General features: G+C 36.2%; 1 protein-coding gene across 6 annotated transcripts in view; it reads right to left on the bottom strand.

Annotated features, from left to right (window-relative positions):
• LOC131438864 (protein cycle) overlaps positions 1 to 17,836 on the bottom strand; it is a 112,061-nt gene that overhangs the window by 26,933 nt on the left and 67,292 nt on the right. For 3 of the 6 annotated variants that reach the window (XM_058609208.1, XM_058609209.1, XM_058609210.1), the window contains exons 2-4: positions 16,763 to 16,997; positions 15,462 to 15,692; positions 4,579 to 4,650 (exon numbers count right to left, since the gene is read on the bottom strand). In XM_058609208.1, the coding sequence (XP_058465191.1) occupies positions 4,579 to 4,650; positions 15,462 to 15,692; positions 16,763 to 16,997 (538 nt within the window). The remainder of the gene's footprint in view (positions 1 to 4,578; positions 4,651 to 15,461; positions 15,693 to 16,762; positions 16,998 to 17,836) is intronic. The other 3 variants (XM_058609211.1, XM_058609212.1, XM_058609213.1) reach the window with 1 other exon arrangement.

Genomic DNA, 17,836 nt, shown 5'->3' with positions numbered 1-17,836 from the left:
GTGCTTTAGAAGTTGCTCCTGTAGATGAAGTAGTTTTAGAGTTTCAGCTCCTGTCCTTATTAAATGTTGACAGTCGGCACACACTGGTACCATAAATGCCAGAATAAAATTTTCTTGATGCCGCTGCACGCCGATGCAGGCTGAATGGTACGATTTTTCACAGAATTCGCATTTCCAAAGGAAGCGATCGTCAATATTAACACACGATTTTACACCGCACTTCATTATTCTAGATAAAATTTGTCCGAAAGGCTATGAAAAAAGCCCGCGCGCGACGTAGACTACGCGTCAAAGAATAAATAAATATAAATTACTTGCGGAGCGCTCGAAAAAGCGAACCGCGCCCGATGACTGTTCGAGGCGAAAAAAAGTGGGCACTTCGAAGTCAAATGTTCTTCGTGCTAATGAACGTTTGAATCTTCGAACCTATAAGAAGCAGAAACAACCAAAACGTAGTCCGAAACAAGAAGCATTGATGAGGCCGAGGGTTCGAAAGATGTACAATACGATTCTTGCTGGTAATTTTAACTGCATAATCATGGACGACGGAACCTACGTGAAACTCGATTACAAATCCTTGCCGGAACTACAATATTATACGGTGCGAGAAGGGCAAGTGTTAAACCAGTCCGAGACATCGAAATCAAGAAATGTTTACAAAAACGACTTCTACCCATGATTCGAAGCGACAAGGATCCTGTTGTCTTCTGGCCAGATCTTGCTTCTTGCTACTATTCGAAATCAACGGTAGAATGGTATACTCCCGCGGACCCATTGAAACGTATAATCGTCATCTGGAAGAAACTAATGCCATATTTAATCCACCGACCATTGCCGATCGCCAGCTGCAGACTGAATCTGCAGAATCGACCATTGCGACCGGAATTCGCCACTACCCTAATGATAATACCCTAGTTTTAAGTTATTTTAATTTAAAATAAGAAAATGCCCTTGGCATCTAAGAGCTTAAGCAGTGTGCCTTCAAATATGTTACTATTGAATAAAAAAAAAAAAGAATGGTATACTATTAAAAATGTCACTTTCGTCAGACATGAATCCACCAAATTGCCCACAACTTCGACCAATTTAGGAGTTTTGGGCTTTAACGAAGGCACATCTTAGGAAACATGTCTCGGCAGCCGAAACCATTCAACAGTTCGAAAAAGATTGGAAAAAAGTGTCAAAACTTGTCGCCATGAAGTCTGTACGGAATTTAATGAGGAACGTTCGCAAGAAGGTGCGCCAGCTAGTCTACAATGGCTAAGTAGCAAATGTTGAGAATAATATTCTGTTGTTGTAATCTAATATTATCAGTATATCTAATAAAATTTGAATATCTAACACTTGTGAATTATTTACAGCGAAATCAAAGTGCGTCCATACTTTCTGGGACAGTCTTTAGTACTAGCCATGCAATGATCTTTTACGATAAGAATCAGCTGCGACGTTTGCTAAAACCAAATGGTCAAACTCCACAAAACAAATGTAATGTCAAGACTTTGCTTTGCTCGAATGTTCTGAATAGGTCTTATCATCTAACCAGTTGAATCCTGCTTATATTGGCTGCTCATATCAAGCACGTTCTCAAAATTCAATTGTACTCAAACGCAAACTTAATTAGTATCATAGCTATTATCGCACACAAGTTGGAAGAGATGCGGGCTTTGCTCAAGCGATTTAAACAAATTTCTGACACTCAATTTAATGCAACCAAATTTACAACCTACGTTTAGCATATTGACAAATCTCCTATAAGTATCTTATGTAGCTGCAATTATCCAAAACCAATATCAGAATGATAGAATAAATCAATGTCAGGACGTAAAAAAATATCAAGCCAACAATCTTGTCAACAGATGGGAAAAGATGGCGCACTAATTTGCATTACCTGACATGTTGTGGCGTTGGATGCTAGGATACTATAGGATCATCAGAGATGTGATAAACTACTGTTCACAAACAACGCCAATTTTTGTACTGTTCTTGCTTACATAAAAGTAATAATCTCTCGTCTATACTACTTCTAGCTACACATGAAGAACTAGTTCTTCACCATGGGTGAAGTTGATATCTTCAGTGAAAATGAAAATAGATGAATAAAATAGAAAAAGCTGGAAACATCTGAAAACATCACTCGAATCTTCAAGTATCTTCATTGTTTTGCCATTAAACAACCCAGAATATATGGGTAAACCCTTTCTCGGAGCCATTCTGAAAATGTCTGATATAAGGCCCTTTATCGCAAGTCACTTTCACAAGCATAATCGAATATCTTTTTTTTCCTTTTGGTGCTCCCGTTCACGCGTTAAAATTACTCGCACGCCTTTCCTTAAGCCACATAATTTGGTGTCGTGCCATTGCGTGGTATGCCGAGATCAACGTCCAGGTATTCCTCCCAATACACCAGAGCTTTCTAATAAAAACCGGGCCTTCGAAGCAGACGCTAGAGACAGTTGTCAGTGAGATGCACTTCAAAGCAAATTTGCTTTCTGCAGTGAGGAAAGTGACCAAGAAGGCTGTACAACGTGATTCTTTATTGTTTATTCTGAAAACGAAACTTTTGATTTAATTTTTTAGGGATTGGAAATAAATTTTCTAATTACTCTCAAGTAAACTTTTATAGCACTGGGATAAACTTAAATACTTTGGTAAAAATAATACCAATTTGTAATACCACAATCTCGACATCCCATACACTAACTCCCTGTACTCATCGAAGCAAACTACACAGCCAATCATTGTCAAAGAGTTAAGCTTAATTTATGGTATGTCAAAAACGCGCGCAGATATTGGTATGTGTGCCGTTCGTTATAGTTTATGAATGGAAGAACATCGGAAAAGAAACTCAGTTTGTTTCAACTATCTGTTTAGTGAACCTCTGACCAGAAGAAAAGTGTAGCACTGCTAGATGTTGCTAATTCGACCAATTTTATAATACACCGGAAATACAGTGGAAAGTGAGTTGAAAATTATTGTAAAAGGGCGTTTAGCAACGAACGATTGGAAGCGGCACTCAAACAGAATCACTCTGTAAGTACCGAAGCAGTAACATTATATACGTCAATATTGATAAAAAAACTTTCGTTAAGCTTATATATTAGATCCAGAATATGTTTCCAGTGTTTTTCAAAATAAAAGAGACTATATTCCATTCTCATGAAGAAAGGCTATGAAATCACTGTGAAAACCGACTTTTGAACCGAAGCCCGAAGGACCGAGTCTCGTATACCATTCGACTCAGTTCATCGAGATCAAACTATGTATTTGTGTATCTTTGTATGTGCGAGTGTATGTGTGTGCATTGAAGTATTTTTACACGGCGTTTCGCACCGCACAAAAAATCGCCGATAATTCGACAATCAGCGCAGCTTCGGTAATCAGTGGGAAAAAAACGTGACCTAGGAAATCCGCGTAGAAAAGCAACCGTATAAAAAACGCACAAAAAAGAAATGAATGTAACAAAAATATTCATTCGATTTTTTCGAAGATGAAGGAACCGATTTTCAAAAACTTAGATTCAAATGAAAGGTCTCGTTGTCCCATGCTATTGAATTTAATTCAGACCGAACTTGTAGGCTAAATGTTCCACAAAAATGAAAAACCGTGCAACCGATTTCCTCAAAGATCGTTGGCGGTCCTATAGTCCAATAGCCTATTGAATTTCTACTGAATCCAACTACCAGGTCCGGAATAATGGGACAAAATGTGCAAAATAATGCAAAATATGTGCACTCGATTTTATCACAGACCGCCCGACCAATTTTGACAAACTTAGATTCGAATGATGGTTCAAACACATAGAACCATATCGAGTTTCAAATCCAAATACGACTTCCGGCATCGGAATTACAGGCTAAGAAGTAGGAAAAGAATGCTGAATACAGGATAATCAAGCGTTTAGTTATGTTATGGTTAATGGGTGACCAAATACATGAAATTCGGCTATACCATATCTCAGTTCTCGGTTCCGGAAAAAGTATACTCCAAACCGAAAAATCTCAAATTTCTCAGAAACATCAGAACCAATTCAACAAACTAAGATTCAAATGAAAGAAAGGTTTCAGTTTCTGGTAAAATGAACCAATTTCGGCAATACCCGTTCCGAGCTCCCGGCTCCGGAAGTACCAAAAATAATTTTTATTATTACTATTTCATCCCGATGTGTTTAAAATTTCGAACTGCCATTTAGAGCGACAATGCAAAAGCGAAAAAATTCTTTGAAATTTTACTCAAAACTGTTATGCTAGCACGAATAGAGATACTGTTTGATTTCTCCAACTGAAGTGATGTGTATTCCGGTACAGTGGCGTGCCGAGGAAATTTGACGCCCGGGGTGAAATAAGAATTTTGCCGCCCCCATCGTTGGATTAGTGAGCAAAAAACAAAAAGTTAACCAAAATCCGGAAATCTGCAAAGATCTTTGACGAGCAAAAAAAAGGTCCCAAAGATGACTTTGCCGCCCCTTTCAAATGTTGTAACGGCTTCCTGCATCAATCTAAGCAGATCAAACATTTTATGATCGGAGTGTTAGAAACCCATTCATTACATTTAAGATTAAATTTGTTAATTTGTACTTACTTTTTGTTTTCGTCATTTGTTCGAACCGATTTAGCATCATCGCCCATATCTTCTTCAATATCGCTATTATCACTGCAAATAGAGAAAAAAAAACCAAGAATGTTCAAATCATATCTTAATTCGGTTTATAATATATGTATATCTTAATTTGCACAAATTTAAATCATTTTTTGTAGATGCGATTACATCAACTTATACATCATTGTTTCTATTGATCGACTCGAAAAGACAAAACTTAGCGAAAAACAATAATATCTGTACATTCAGAAATTTTCTCGGATTCTCAATTCGGTCCATTCTTATTTTAAAATATACCTTGTTTAAAGAGTGTACGTAATTGCATCACAAGAAAATATTCGGCCAAATTCACCCATTCAACCGATCATTACCAAACTTTCAGACAATACATGTAAAAACATTATTTGATTTTTTTTCATGTTTACTACATTCAACTTCAACACCATATCAAAATGCACAAGCCTTTCTCTTAAGGATCAAGAGTAAACCAAGTTAACTTGTGTTGTTAATTTGTGTATTACGCACATTTTATTTGGTACGTATGTCATAGATCTATGTATTCATATATGAAGTGCAACCAGTTTATCAAAGTGGCTTGCACGGTTGAGTTTCAAATAATCTTTTTAAGCAATAATTTATTCTCAAACGAACGTTAAGCCAGACTTTGTGGATGAAACATCAGTTTTAATAAATTTTTACCAACGTTTGATGGAAAATTACTTATATTTTATGAATGTAGATTTCGAATCCCTAAAAAAGGTAGCAACACTGCTTCAATGGATTAGATTGCGCTACACAAAATAAACAAAACTAAATATTTTCTGTTACAAAAGCAGTTTTCCGGAAAAATAAATAGTTTTACGACAACATTCCATATCCATTGCCTTTCGCGTGTTGAATCAAAGGTTCCTTTTTTCGGGTTTACTTATAGAAGGTACATAAATCTTTATATCGCAATAATTGCTGCAAGAGGAAATCCATATAGGAATGTGTTTGTTGCTAATCAAATGTGTTAGTGGATGTAAGCTGAAACTGAAATATTTTTTCTCGAGCAGTTGTAAGGAAAGCGGAAAAGTTTTAGACTAAGGTTTTCTCTTCTCTTGAATTGCAATTTTAAGCAGAATGATCCGATTGGTTTATTTTTCAACCATATGGAAGATTTATTGATTAAAATCAGGAAAAGAAGCGCCGGCTTTGACGCACACATTGTTGACATTACTCATACGCTTGCAAAGAGTCTTGCTCCTTAACACTACTCATAATATATCGTACAACGTTTGGACCAACATTGTTTTGTCCGATTTTACTACGATGTTTCTGAGGTGCCTACTTTATGATGGCTCAGTACTTCTCAATTAGTCGTAACTCAGGTACGTTCTTTCGGCACGAAGTTGATCTCATTAGGCTTGAATCACTCCAAAACATCTTTCGAGTAATGACACGAGACAAAACCTCGGCATTGATCGTCCCGATCGTCATAAATACAGTGCTCCGCTTTCCACATGAACAAATTGATTGCCAAATCATGTTCTTTCGGCAAACTTTGACATCTTCTGCTTTCAAACGTCTTCTGAGACATTATACTTATGATGAGCAGTGGAAAACAGAAGTCGCGCATACAATCGGAAGTCTGCTTTCACGCACGCCGCGTCATCCATAATGAGACAATGCGGTTTTGTTAACATCTGAGAGCAGAGCTTTCGTGCTCGTAATTTTCCTTTTTTCCTACCATTAATTGTGATTTGGTACCTTTTGAACTTTCTATGTTCGATGTTCTTTTCGCACGAAAATTTTACTCAAATACCGTTTTCTCCTCCACTGTCCCCATCAAAACTGTTTAAATTACTTTTCAAAGATTTAACTATTTGCTTGTTATCCCTGTCACTATAACGATAATTGGTGGAAAACCCGATTTTCGAACGGAGCCCCGGAGTGTAATATACCATTCGACTCAGCTCGACGAGATTAAAAAATGTCTGTGTTTGAGTGATTCAAAGATTTTTTTTATCGCTCAATTTTCTCGGAGATATCCAACCGGTTACAACAAGCTTAGCGTTTGAAAGCTTGATTGAACCATTGATCAACTTCGAAGATCAAATGTATGTACCCTCTGATTTCGGAGATACAATGGTATTAGTAGCGTCACACATTGAAAATATCTACACGGAGAAGTCAGCAATCGCAAAACCAATTAAAATATTAGTTATTTTCCTAAATTTGATGGTTGAAAATTTGGTACAAGTAATCGATTGGTGTTTTAGCATTTCATTTGTTATTTATCGTGCTGGCAGTTTAGCAATGACACCTAGCAAAGGCACGCACAACAAACGAGTAGTGAAACGTTACAGTTGAGCAATGACATGCACCCTAATCGGAAAATGAAATGTTTCAAAGCGGTGTCACTCGTGCAACTGAACAATGCTTATGACAGACATGTGATATCGGTATCACTGTACACCATGGAATCACATGTCTGTCACCCTGAATCACGGTGGTATCACGCGAGCATCATGATTCAACGGTGATTTCCGTACTACGGTCATTCATCGTTGTACAGCGCAAAATCACATCACTGTTTACTGCTACCAGCGCCATTGGCGAGCGATGGTGAACTCATGAAACAATATTTCCTTCTTCTGAGCATCAAATAATAAACAACCATCGTCATATTTTGAAAAAAAACTCGGTAAAATGCTAACAAGCAGCATAAAACATATATACTTTGTAGCATGTTTTCATAAAGCAGTCAAACCAAGAAATATTCATTAATTTGGTGAAGTTTTGAAATACAAATAAGGAAAACAATTTATTCATATTTGTACAAAAAATCAGCACTATTGATTAATTGTTTTCTATTCAATAACAAGTAAGATTATTGTTTAAATGGATTTAAAAACATAATGATTCATATTTTGAATGCACATGTGGTAATAATAAACGATAAATATCCCATACATGAATAAACCAATTGTGTAATCATCCTGTTTATTGATGACCTATCGAAATTCCATTTATAACATTGGTCCCCTATATTCACTTCTGGAAACTCTAAATCTTCTTATTACTTCGTCTTGTGTTATCGGGTTGAATGCCGTTCGATGAAAAAAAAACTTGTTTTTAAATTGTTTAGAAAGAGTCTTATTTTGGGTATGAATAGAGAGAACAGCGAATCATGTCTTTCAGTGTGAGTAAATTGAAGCAGAACACGTACCAAGTTACATATTCAATTTAAGAAATACTTGTAATAGTTTTCAGTGTTACTTCATAAATATAGCATAACTACTTTAAACTTCTCAAAATCCTAATAAAACCATTATCAGATTATATTCCAGTGTAGTAGACCATTTTTCATAAGATTAATGAAGCAAAGTGAAGCATCAAACCTATGTCAAATCTATTTCGGAATGATTTAAAATTCAAGAAGGTTTTAAATTCAGTTTTATGATGAACATAATTCTTTTTATGAAAATTTCGTGATGAATAAACTGTTACGTTGACAGAATTTTTCTGAAATATGTGTGTGCCATGCCGTTTCTGATGGTTACATGCTAATAATATCTTAGATTTATTTACTATTTTGAGACTCAATCTTAATAGTTTTTGCGCTCTTATTTTTATCGTGAATATGCGGGTGATGAAGGAATTATGACTGAACATCTTGAAATTTATGCGGATTTGGCAAAAGTCGGTAAGATTTACAAACAAAATTTAGTGATTCACTACCATTTTGGTAGAAATCAGTGTCGTTGCAAAAAAATAGTACTCGTGTTCCAAAAATTAGTTCTAAAAGCCTTTCATATTTCCTCCATTCTATATTTATATTTGTTTTTTATTGTTTATCAGTGAATGTTACGGTAGAACATCAAAATTATGAACATCTAATTTTCTCTAATGCTAGTTACATTTAAACAATGATATGAGTGATACTGTCATCCAATGAACACTCACACACAAATAGTTTAATAGCTAAGACAGAGAGACAAGATTATATCGGTCATAAATTAGTTGCTAGTAATAATCTTCAAACCACAAAAATTTTCGGTTTATATATTATCGATCGTCAAAGCTGGGAAATTAAGCTAAATTTTGAGTTTTTTCGTTTCACACTACATTCATTCTGTGCGCAAAACATGTCTGTCACCTCATCGTTGTACGCGTACAACGTTGTACAGAAATCATTGTACGGAAATCACATGTCTGTCAGCGGTATTACCTGTATGCATGAAAGCAAAAAATGTCTCAGTTTTTTTTTAAATAACTATTAATTGGAATATGAGTTAAAATTAAATTATTAAGATTTAAATTGGGTGTTCAGCCACAAGTGGTGACTTTTCAGCCCTATTATATATACGATTTGGTTATTACCATGAGGATATTATTTGCTTACGCAATTCTGAAAAATGCCTCAGTTGTTTCAACCAATTATTCAGTTATTTAAACTTAAGACACCTGTTGCAATAAATATTTTTTATTGCTAATCTCTTCGGGGACAGCTAATCGTATTTTAGGATAAATGCAACGAGTCCATATATTATTGTATATTAGGGTGGGACAAGATTGTATGGAAAAAAGATGAAACGGTTTATTTTCTCGCTCCATCAAACACTATCCCTTCTGGGTCCCATAAGAACTATGCAAAGTTTTAGCTCGATCGGTGGAATTATATTTTCGCGCCCGAGGTTAAAAGTTTATATGGGATTTAGTATGGAAAACTGACTTTTTACAAAAAAAAAATTGGCTGGAGATCAACTTATAGATTCTAAAAATCGAAACATGTATTATTTTCATAGCAAATTTAACGAGGAAAAAACCCTTTGAAGACCGCAAAACAATCCGACATTTGTAGAAATAATTATTGAAGGAAAACCGGCCCAAGGTCCGAGCAATGGCTCATTCTCTAATATCGCTAGTGATCGTAACATAGTAATTTGACTTTCCTTAAATGTGCTAAAACGGATGATCTGAGTTATTTGATGTCTTCACGATAGTTAGTCAGGTTAGTATGAAGATTATTTTTAAATGACAAGCCATGTTCCAAAAAGCACTGTAAAAACACAAACTTTTTTATTGTTTAAAGAAATAGGTGTTTGGCGTTTTCAACTATGTTTGAGATAAACTCAAATATTACCGAAGACATAAACTCTCTACCTCATATAGTTAAGTGTGGACGATGCAATTTTTAGCAAACAAAACAATATTTTACAAGACTGTTTTGTGTCTTAACAATAAGTTTCGGAACATGGTTTGTCAATTAAGAAGAATCTACATAATAAGCTGAGTAACTATCCTGAAGACATCGAATAACTCTGATCATCCGTTTTAGCATATTAAAAGAAAGTCAAATTATTTGACGACCACAAGCAGCAGTGGTGTTCGGACCTTGTGTCGATTTTCCTGTGATATTTGTTTCTACAAATGTCGGATTGTTTTACAGTTTTGGACGTCCTACGAAAATAACACATGCATTGATTTTTAGATAGTTGATATCTAGCCGATTTTTTTTTTGTAAAGAGTCCATTTACACATACTAAATCCCATACAAACTTTAAACCTCGGGCGAGAAAATATAGTTTCACTGATCGAGCTCAAATTTCTCATAGTTCTTATGTGACCCAGAAGGAACACGATATGTTCGGTGGAGCTGAAATCTGATCCTATTGTAAATATATTATTTTATTTTGCATTTTTGCACAATATATGCACACGTGTATTTCTACTGTAAAGTAACAGTTATGATATTGATTATTCTGTACCTGATTTTCAGTCAGTTATCTTTCCACTCCTTAAAACGAGATAACATTTAGAAAATGGTCAATGTGTGATCAACTATTTTCAAATATTCTTATTCATCAATTATTTTTCAACCGACGAAATGACCAATTCGATGATTAATTTTCAGGCGAAATCTGCAAGTTTTATGTATGTTATAACATATTTGCTAAATAAGTCTATTGCAAAAATGGTTTAATTACAGTTCAAGCGACTTACTGTAACAAATTTGCAAGGTAATTTTAGGTATTGCAGTAGTACCTGTACAATAGCTTCAATGTAATTAAACATTTACAATAAATTATAGGACCGCAAGGGCTCGTCTGTATCCTTAGATGAATTCAGTACTGAGTATTGAACTGAAAAGAATGATAACGTGCTGGTCAATGGAATTGATTCTGACTGCTAAAAAACGAAAACATTATTGAATTATTGATACATTTCTGGTTTGAATTTTTGTATCGAATATAGAAGTAGAAATATATTCAATTACCATAAAACTTGTACTTATACACACAGAAATAAATTTGTAAAAATTCATAATTTCAGGGAAACTAAGTTTAACTAGGAAACTAATCTCCTAACTGTTTCAATTAATCGATATTCTATCTGCGAGCAATTAATACTGACATTAAAGATAACCTTGATTTAGCGATCAGAAATTTTTCACCATGGTGGCACAGCCCGTTTGCTTTAAAGTCTATTACCGGCGACATTTGTTATTTTTCAGAGCTTGAAGAATCCTTACGGTTGATATAATTTGCTCTTGTCGGCAATATTTTTTTCCCTTCCTACCAAACAGTCGAAACGAGTGATAATAAAAACATTTGCAACCCTGTCGGAAACAAACAAGCAAACAACTTGTTGGATTTCTTAACACTTTTCCGCTATGTCAATAGAAAACTTTGATTTCTTAAAATCAAGAGGTAAGTTCAAAGGATACGACAAGGTGGCAATCACTGCAAGGGTTTCAACGATTGTTTCCATCCGAGACAGGTAATAATGAGTGTCACAGACAAACAGACAAGCACGATTCGTCAATGTTAGTCTGCTAACGATGGAGGCGGTAGTCTAAATAAATGAATCGGGTGAATTTAAACACGATGTTGGGTTGTCGTTCCACATCCACACAATCGGTCGGAAATCGGTTTGGCATATGAAAAGATTTTGCAAACTTTACAAATTATGTAACAAATGTATGCTATCTAGACAGGTTGAATTACCAACGGGAAAACTGACACAAAAGGTGACGCTGGAATGCACCCTCTTCCTACCGAATGGGTGCCAACGGGTGTTGAACAAACTGCAGAAGTGATAAATAACGAGGCTAAACGATAATAATGATGACGATGACGTAATAAGAGAACGGAAACGCGTCGAAACGAATGATGCGTTTAATGGGATTCTTTTCTCTTTCTGTGTACAATGGTTCTGAAATTATAAATTCACTCGACGCAAACATTTTTAGGAAATATGATTATTTGCTGTGAGGTAGTCGGCAACATTAGCCCCACCGCCATTTTTTTTAAATTCATACTTTAATCAGTGGCGTCTCGTCCTCATGTGCACCTCGTGCACTGCACAACCTATCAGATTGAAGAAATTAACTGGATCCCAATCCGCATTTAATTATTTTATAGATTCCTATTTGTCCGATAAAAGCAGGTCGGATGGTACCGAATATGAAGTAATGAGCGTTGTTTTCCACACCACAATATGGACCACAAACTCACCCTAAGCTTCTTGCGCTTGCTGGACAATGACAGCCGAACGATCTTTTTTATATTGTATTGCCATAGCCAATGCGTGGCGCTCTGAACCCGATCACATTGGCTTGTGCACCAAAATTTCGTATATGTACACACATCTCGTATACATCCAACTAAAAATTTCAAGTCGCTGTGTTAGTGTCTTTTCTGTGCACTTGAGTAACTGCACAGAATCAAGAAGAGAAGGAGTTACTCAGCTAAGCTCTGAGATTTGTTGCTCTCTCACGTTTGGCTCTAATGCCCCGTTTACACTTCTGCTGGCTGCCAGCATGCTGGTGTCAGTGTACTGCCCTCTTAGGAAAAAACGTTCTACTGTGGTCCAATGATCCAAAGTATTAGACCAACGAAGGACCACCGTTGAACGTTTTTTTTCCTAAGAGGGCAGTACACTGACACCAGCATGCTGGCAGCCAGCAGAAGTGTAAACGGGGCATAAGGGAATTTTCTGTGCTTATCATACTTGCAGATTTTTCTGTAAAACCCCAGATTTTTCAAATCATTCAGCCACACAGATTCTGTACCACAGAGTTTTTATATATAAGAAAAAATCATAGATTTCTACAGATTCCGACAAACCAACCGTTTTTTTCATTTTTTCATCCAGATTTTCATAAATTTTTTTTCATTCAAACATCAAAGATTGTGAGCAAATTTTTATTTGGCAGCCATGCGACTCCAATGGTATGTACAAGCTTGCGCTTTCTCTTTTTAACATTCAGATTAGTTTCATTGAGGATCAACTTCACTTGGTACGCTTTCTATTTAGATAAAATTCATGCAGTCGGATATTGTTGACGAACTTCTGAATAAACCGTTTGCAAGAAGGTGTATGGAGGAAAAACTTTTAATATCGAAAATGGACGTGCCTCGACCGAGGCTAGATACATTGAAATCGACCTGTGTTAGAAAAGGGAAAACAATAACTCGGAACTTTAATGTTACTGCTTATGAGGTAAAGTGGCTATGTGGTTCACACAAACGAGTAAAACTTTTTTGTTGGCCATGTTTGTTATTTCATAATCTGTCAGATAATGGTGTATGGATAAAAACCGGATATGAAGACCTGAATCATATTTCTACAGCTGTAAAATCCCATTCAGCTACAAGAGAACACATCAATAATGCCATGGCATACCGAACGTTCGGCAAAATCCGGATTGAGGATGTAGTTGATCATGCAAACGAAATCGCTAGGAAAAAACATAATATGTTGGTAAAAAAGAATCGAGCTGGGATAAAAATTCTCATCGAATTGATTTGCTTTCTCGGATCACATGGATTAAGTTTTCGAGGGCACAATGAGACAGAATCGTCTGTGAATCGAGGAAATTACAAGGACATGTGCGGATTGCTTGCTTCAAAAGACAGTTCGTTTTCGGACTTCATCAATAATAATGCGGTGTTCTCGGGAACTTCAGCAACTATTCAAAATGAGCTTGTGGAAGTCGTTGGAGCTGTCATGATCGAAGAAATTGCGCGGGAAGTGGACTCTGCAGAATTTATCGCTGTGATGATCGACGAAACCACTGACGTCTCAAGAAAATCTCAATTGGCTTCAACTTTACGCTATTGTATGAAGGATGGTAAGTTATTTGAATAATACAAATACTTAGAAAGAAAACGACGTTTTTAAAACTATGTAAAGTGTTATGTATATGTCGAACTATCGTTTGTCCATTATTGGATTGTTCATGTTTCGCACAGGTATCTCCGTCGAAAGATTCGTGTCCTTGGATGACATGAGCAAGAATAAATGCGCTGAAGCTCTTGCCAAACAAGTAATTAATTTAATGGAGAAATTTAAAGTATCTCGTCTCAAGTTAATTGCCCAAACGTACGACGGAGCTCGCGTGATGTCCGGAGCTACTGGAGGGACGCAAGGAATTGTTAAAAGATCATTTCCGAACGCAGACTATATTCACTGCAAAGCACACGTACTCAATCTTGTTTTATTACACGCTTGCACAGATCACCCACGTACAAGGAAATTTTTTTCATCCATTTCTTCGTTGGCGTCATTTTTCACGCAAAGTCCGAAGAGAGATTCTGAATTAAAAAAATTCATGCAGCAAAAGATCCCGAACGTGTGTAAAGTAAAATGGGCTTATAGTTCAAGGATGATTAATATAGTGAACACGTATTACACAGAGATTACAACTTGTTTGGGCGAAATTTATTTGGGTGAGACTGAATGGGATGGTGACACGGCAACACTTGCACGAGGATTGCATGGATTTATGCTTGACTTGGACACCATATTTCTTATGAAAACCTTTGCGTCGATTTTTGCATTTACAGATATTTTGTACCAGACTCTACAGCGAAAAGAATTGGATTATATCGAATGTGGCAAGAGCGTTCGTGATACTTGTACTAATATCAAAAAACTGAAAGACGAAAAAAAGTTCTTCATTGTTTGGGAAGCATGTGTAGAATTGGTAGCGGTCAGCAGTAACGACGATCTGGCATCAAAATATCTTAAATTTCACAGTTCATTAATCGACCGTATCCTGGTTGAGCTAGAAGTACGGTTTGCGGATTTACACAAGCAAAGTTTCCTAAGCCTACTTGATTGTACTAAGTGCTCGCAATATTCACGACAGTTTCCTAAAGAATTGTTGGACGAACTTTGCGCACGTTTTCCACAGTTCGACAAAGTAAAGTTGAACAATGAACTGCATGTGTTCTATTCAAAATCAGAGTTCGCCGAAAAAAAGGTGCCAGAAATTCTGGGAATATTAATTGGTAGCAATATCGAAGATATTTTTTCGGAGACCACTCGACTCAGTAGACTAATATTGACGTTACCCTCAACCACAGCATCGGTTGAAAGAAGCTTCTCAATCTTGCGTAGGTTGAAGAACTACCTAAGATCAACGATGGGAGAGGAAAGGCTTGAGTCGCTCATGCTTATGGCAGTTGAAAACAAATTGCTGTCTCAGTTGCAACGTCGAAGCGGTTTTATTGATGAAGTTATTGACAGATTTGCTCGGGGTGTAGAGCGTCGAATTTCTCTATTGTATCGATGATACGAAATACGTTTAATAAAAATTTCAGTCCAATAGATCATCGTTATTTCATTGTATTCAAAACAAGCGAATATCCATTCCTCAATTCTTACTTTTTACTTCAAACGAACCCTTGCATCTGATACCACATCACATAAGCAGTGCACAACCCGTAAATTTTGTCACGAGACGCCTCTGACTTTAATGATAACCGAAAATATAAATTGTAAATACTTAATATGATTAAATTTCGGTTGATTAGATACACTTTCCGTTACAAAACCCGTTTTTAGGGTTCACTAGGAATAAAACAACTTACTTGTAGGAATATTTCCGCTTCCTGCCGACGGTGGTACCATCTTCGGCGTTGCGCTGGTGATGTCCATGGTCAGTGTTCGAATGATGATTTTCACCACCGCTCTGCAAACTCGGCTGATGGCTGTTGTGATTGGAAGTCGTGGACATGCTTCTCTGCGTTGAGCCCAACACAGACGAATTGGACGAAACACTTGCCGGTGCCGTCAAATGATCACTGCCTCCCGCTGTTGCACTGATGGAAAAATGGAATCGAATTACAACATATTCATTGGTAAAATTACGGCTGAAATCACTATTTACTGATAATCCATGCATGAAGGAAAAAATGACATTAAGGAAAAAAATACTCAGGAGATTATGCTATTGAATGAAAACAAAACCATTTGTTGTAATCAAACAAATTAATTCTACACGACCTGACTTAACTGCACAATGTGAGCCATGTAGACATCGTTAGGCGGTCCATACACGTTCAGTTTCTCGTGTGTTACGTCATGACTGAACGATTAACTGAAGTGACTGAAAAGTTCATCCGGCCAAACGTTCGGTTTTTTTTACTGAAGCGCTCGGGCTCAGTTTCATCCGATTAAATGTCAGTTCTACAGTTAATCATTTCGTACGTCAGTTTTCTTCTAATCAGAATAATGTGCCTCCATGAAAAAAACTGATGAAATTAACATAAAAACGAAACGCCTGACCTGACACCAACCATGCTCCAAGGTTCATTTAAACTGTCCGGAAAACTGAACGTGTATGGACCGCTTTAGACAACTGCCAGTAGTTTGTTTGCAAATTCATTCCGCTTTAAACGCGTACAATTAGGTTTTGCACGAACATGACATAACCTCTTAAAATGAGCTGGATGAACACCGTTTGACAGCTATCAGTGGTTTGTTTATGTGTTCATTCTATTTTGAAAACGTGTTAATAGATATGTAAACAAACTACCAGTAAATGTCAAAAAATGAACATCATTCATCATGATTTCATTAGTGGTGTCATCTTGAAAAACCAAATTGAGTATGTAAACAAACCACTGACAGCTGTCAAACGTGAACTTTATTCATCACGAGTCTATTCGTGAAGTCATCTTGTAAAACCTTGTTTCTTCGAACAGAACACATTGCAGTTAGAAATACCATTTGAAATAGACTTTTAGTAGATACATAATTAAAATAGTTTTAATTTTTTCATTGAAAAATTCACGTTTGATGGAAAATAATGAAAATTTCAGATAGCATACGAATCCCGATGCCTAGATCACATGGTATTTCTGATCTACCGCCAGTTCGAGATTATTACTTTGTATTTGCTGATCGTGAATTATTAATATTGTAGAGAACATTCTGATGGTGGTAGTTTTGCAGTAATCCATTGGTGTCGATGACCGGATTGCTACTGATGTCACTGGTAAATACCGAGGGCCCTAGCGAATGCTCCGATACCGGCAGGTACGTCGGAACCGGCACACCAAGCTCCGTTAGCTGGTGAGGTTTCAGCTCGTCCAGCGGCAGATATTCACGTTGGTCTTCCGGCACTTTTGTGGCAAGCAAAATGAGATAATAGTTTTGATAGTTAGGAATGAGTTTTATTAAGGAGCTGGAGATTACATAGGCTTAGAGACGAAAATGCTCGAATATTACAATAGGAATTTGGTGATGTAGAAAAATGTATAATTTTAAGTTTTGTTTTAACTTCTCAGTGTATTGCAGTACAATTTGAACTGCCCTACACTGATGAGTCAAAGACCAAGTATGAAAATGAACAGATTTGGTTTTGTGTGCTTCGCCTAATATTTGTTTGCCAAACCTTTGAGCAAGTATATTACCATAAACCATAGAATGTGCCTTAAAAAAAAGAAAGTAAATCAAGTGTTTAATAATTCTCTACTCAGAAAGTATTTATTACAGAAAAAAATATCATTTCACTTAACATATAGTTCATCAGTTAATTTTGAAGCATGTTCAAAAACTCTAAATTTTAAATGGGAGTCACATAGGAGAATTGAAATTTTAACAAATGTACCCGCAATAAGTTTTATTTATTCTAGTTTTATTTATTCGAACAATTCTAACGTCGAGTTTCAGTTTGGTATGAGCTGTCATTTTATATTTACAACATTCTAAACGCGAGTATTTGAGTCTTTTACTAGCCGATTAAAATTTTATGACACTCAAGAACACGATCTTATAATTCGAAGGGAGCTCGAAATAAACAATTACAATAGGTCCTATGAGTAAAAGTAACAGTTTGGGGAAAAATAATCTCTATATTTCCTTGTATGGTATATGCATTCTATTACTGCATATTAACAACTATATTTTGACATTGTTAATGAATAACTACACTCATGCTACATGCTTCAAAGCAATGTGC

Source organism: Malaya genurostris, chromosome 3, assembly GCF_030247185.1.
Source record: "Malaya genurostris strain Urasoe2022 chromosome 3, Malgen_1.1, whole genome shotgun sequence".
In the NCBI taxonomy this organism is placed as follows: domain Eukaryota; kingdom Metazoa; phylum Arthropoda; class Insecta; order Diptera; family Culicidae; genus Malaya; species Malaya genurostris.
Note: the sequence above shows the minus strand (reverse complement) of the source record. Positions and strands in the feature narration are given on the sequence as shown.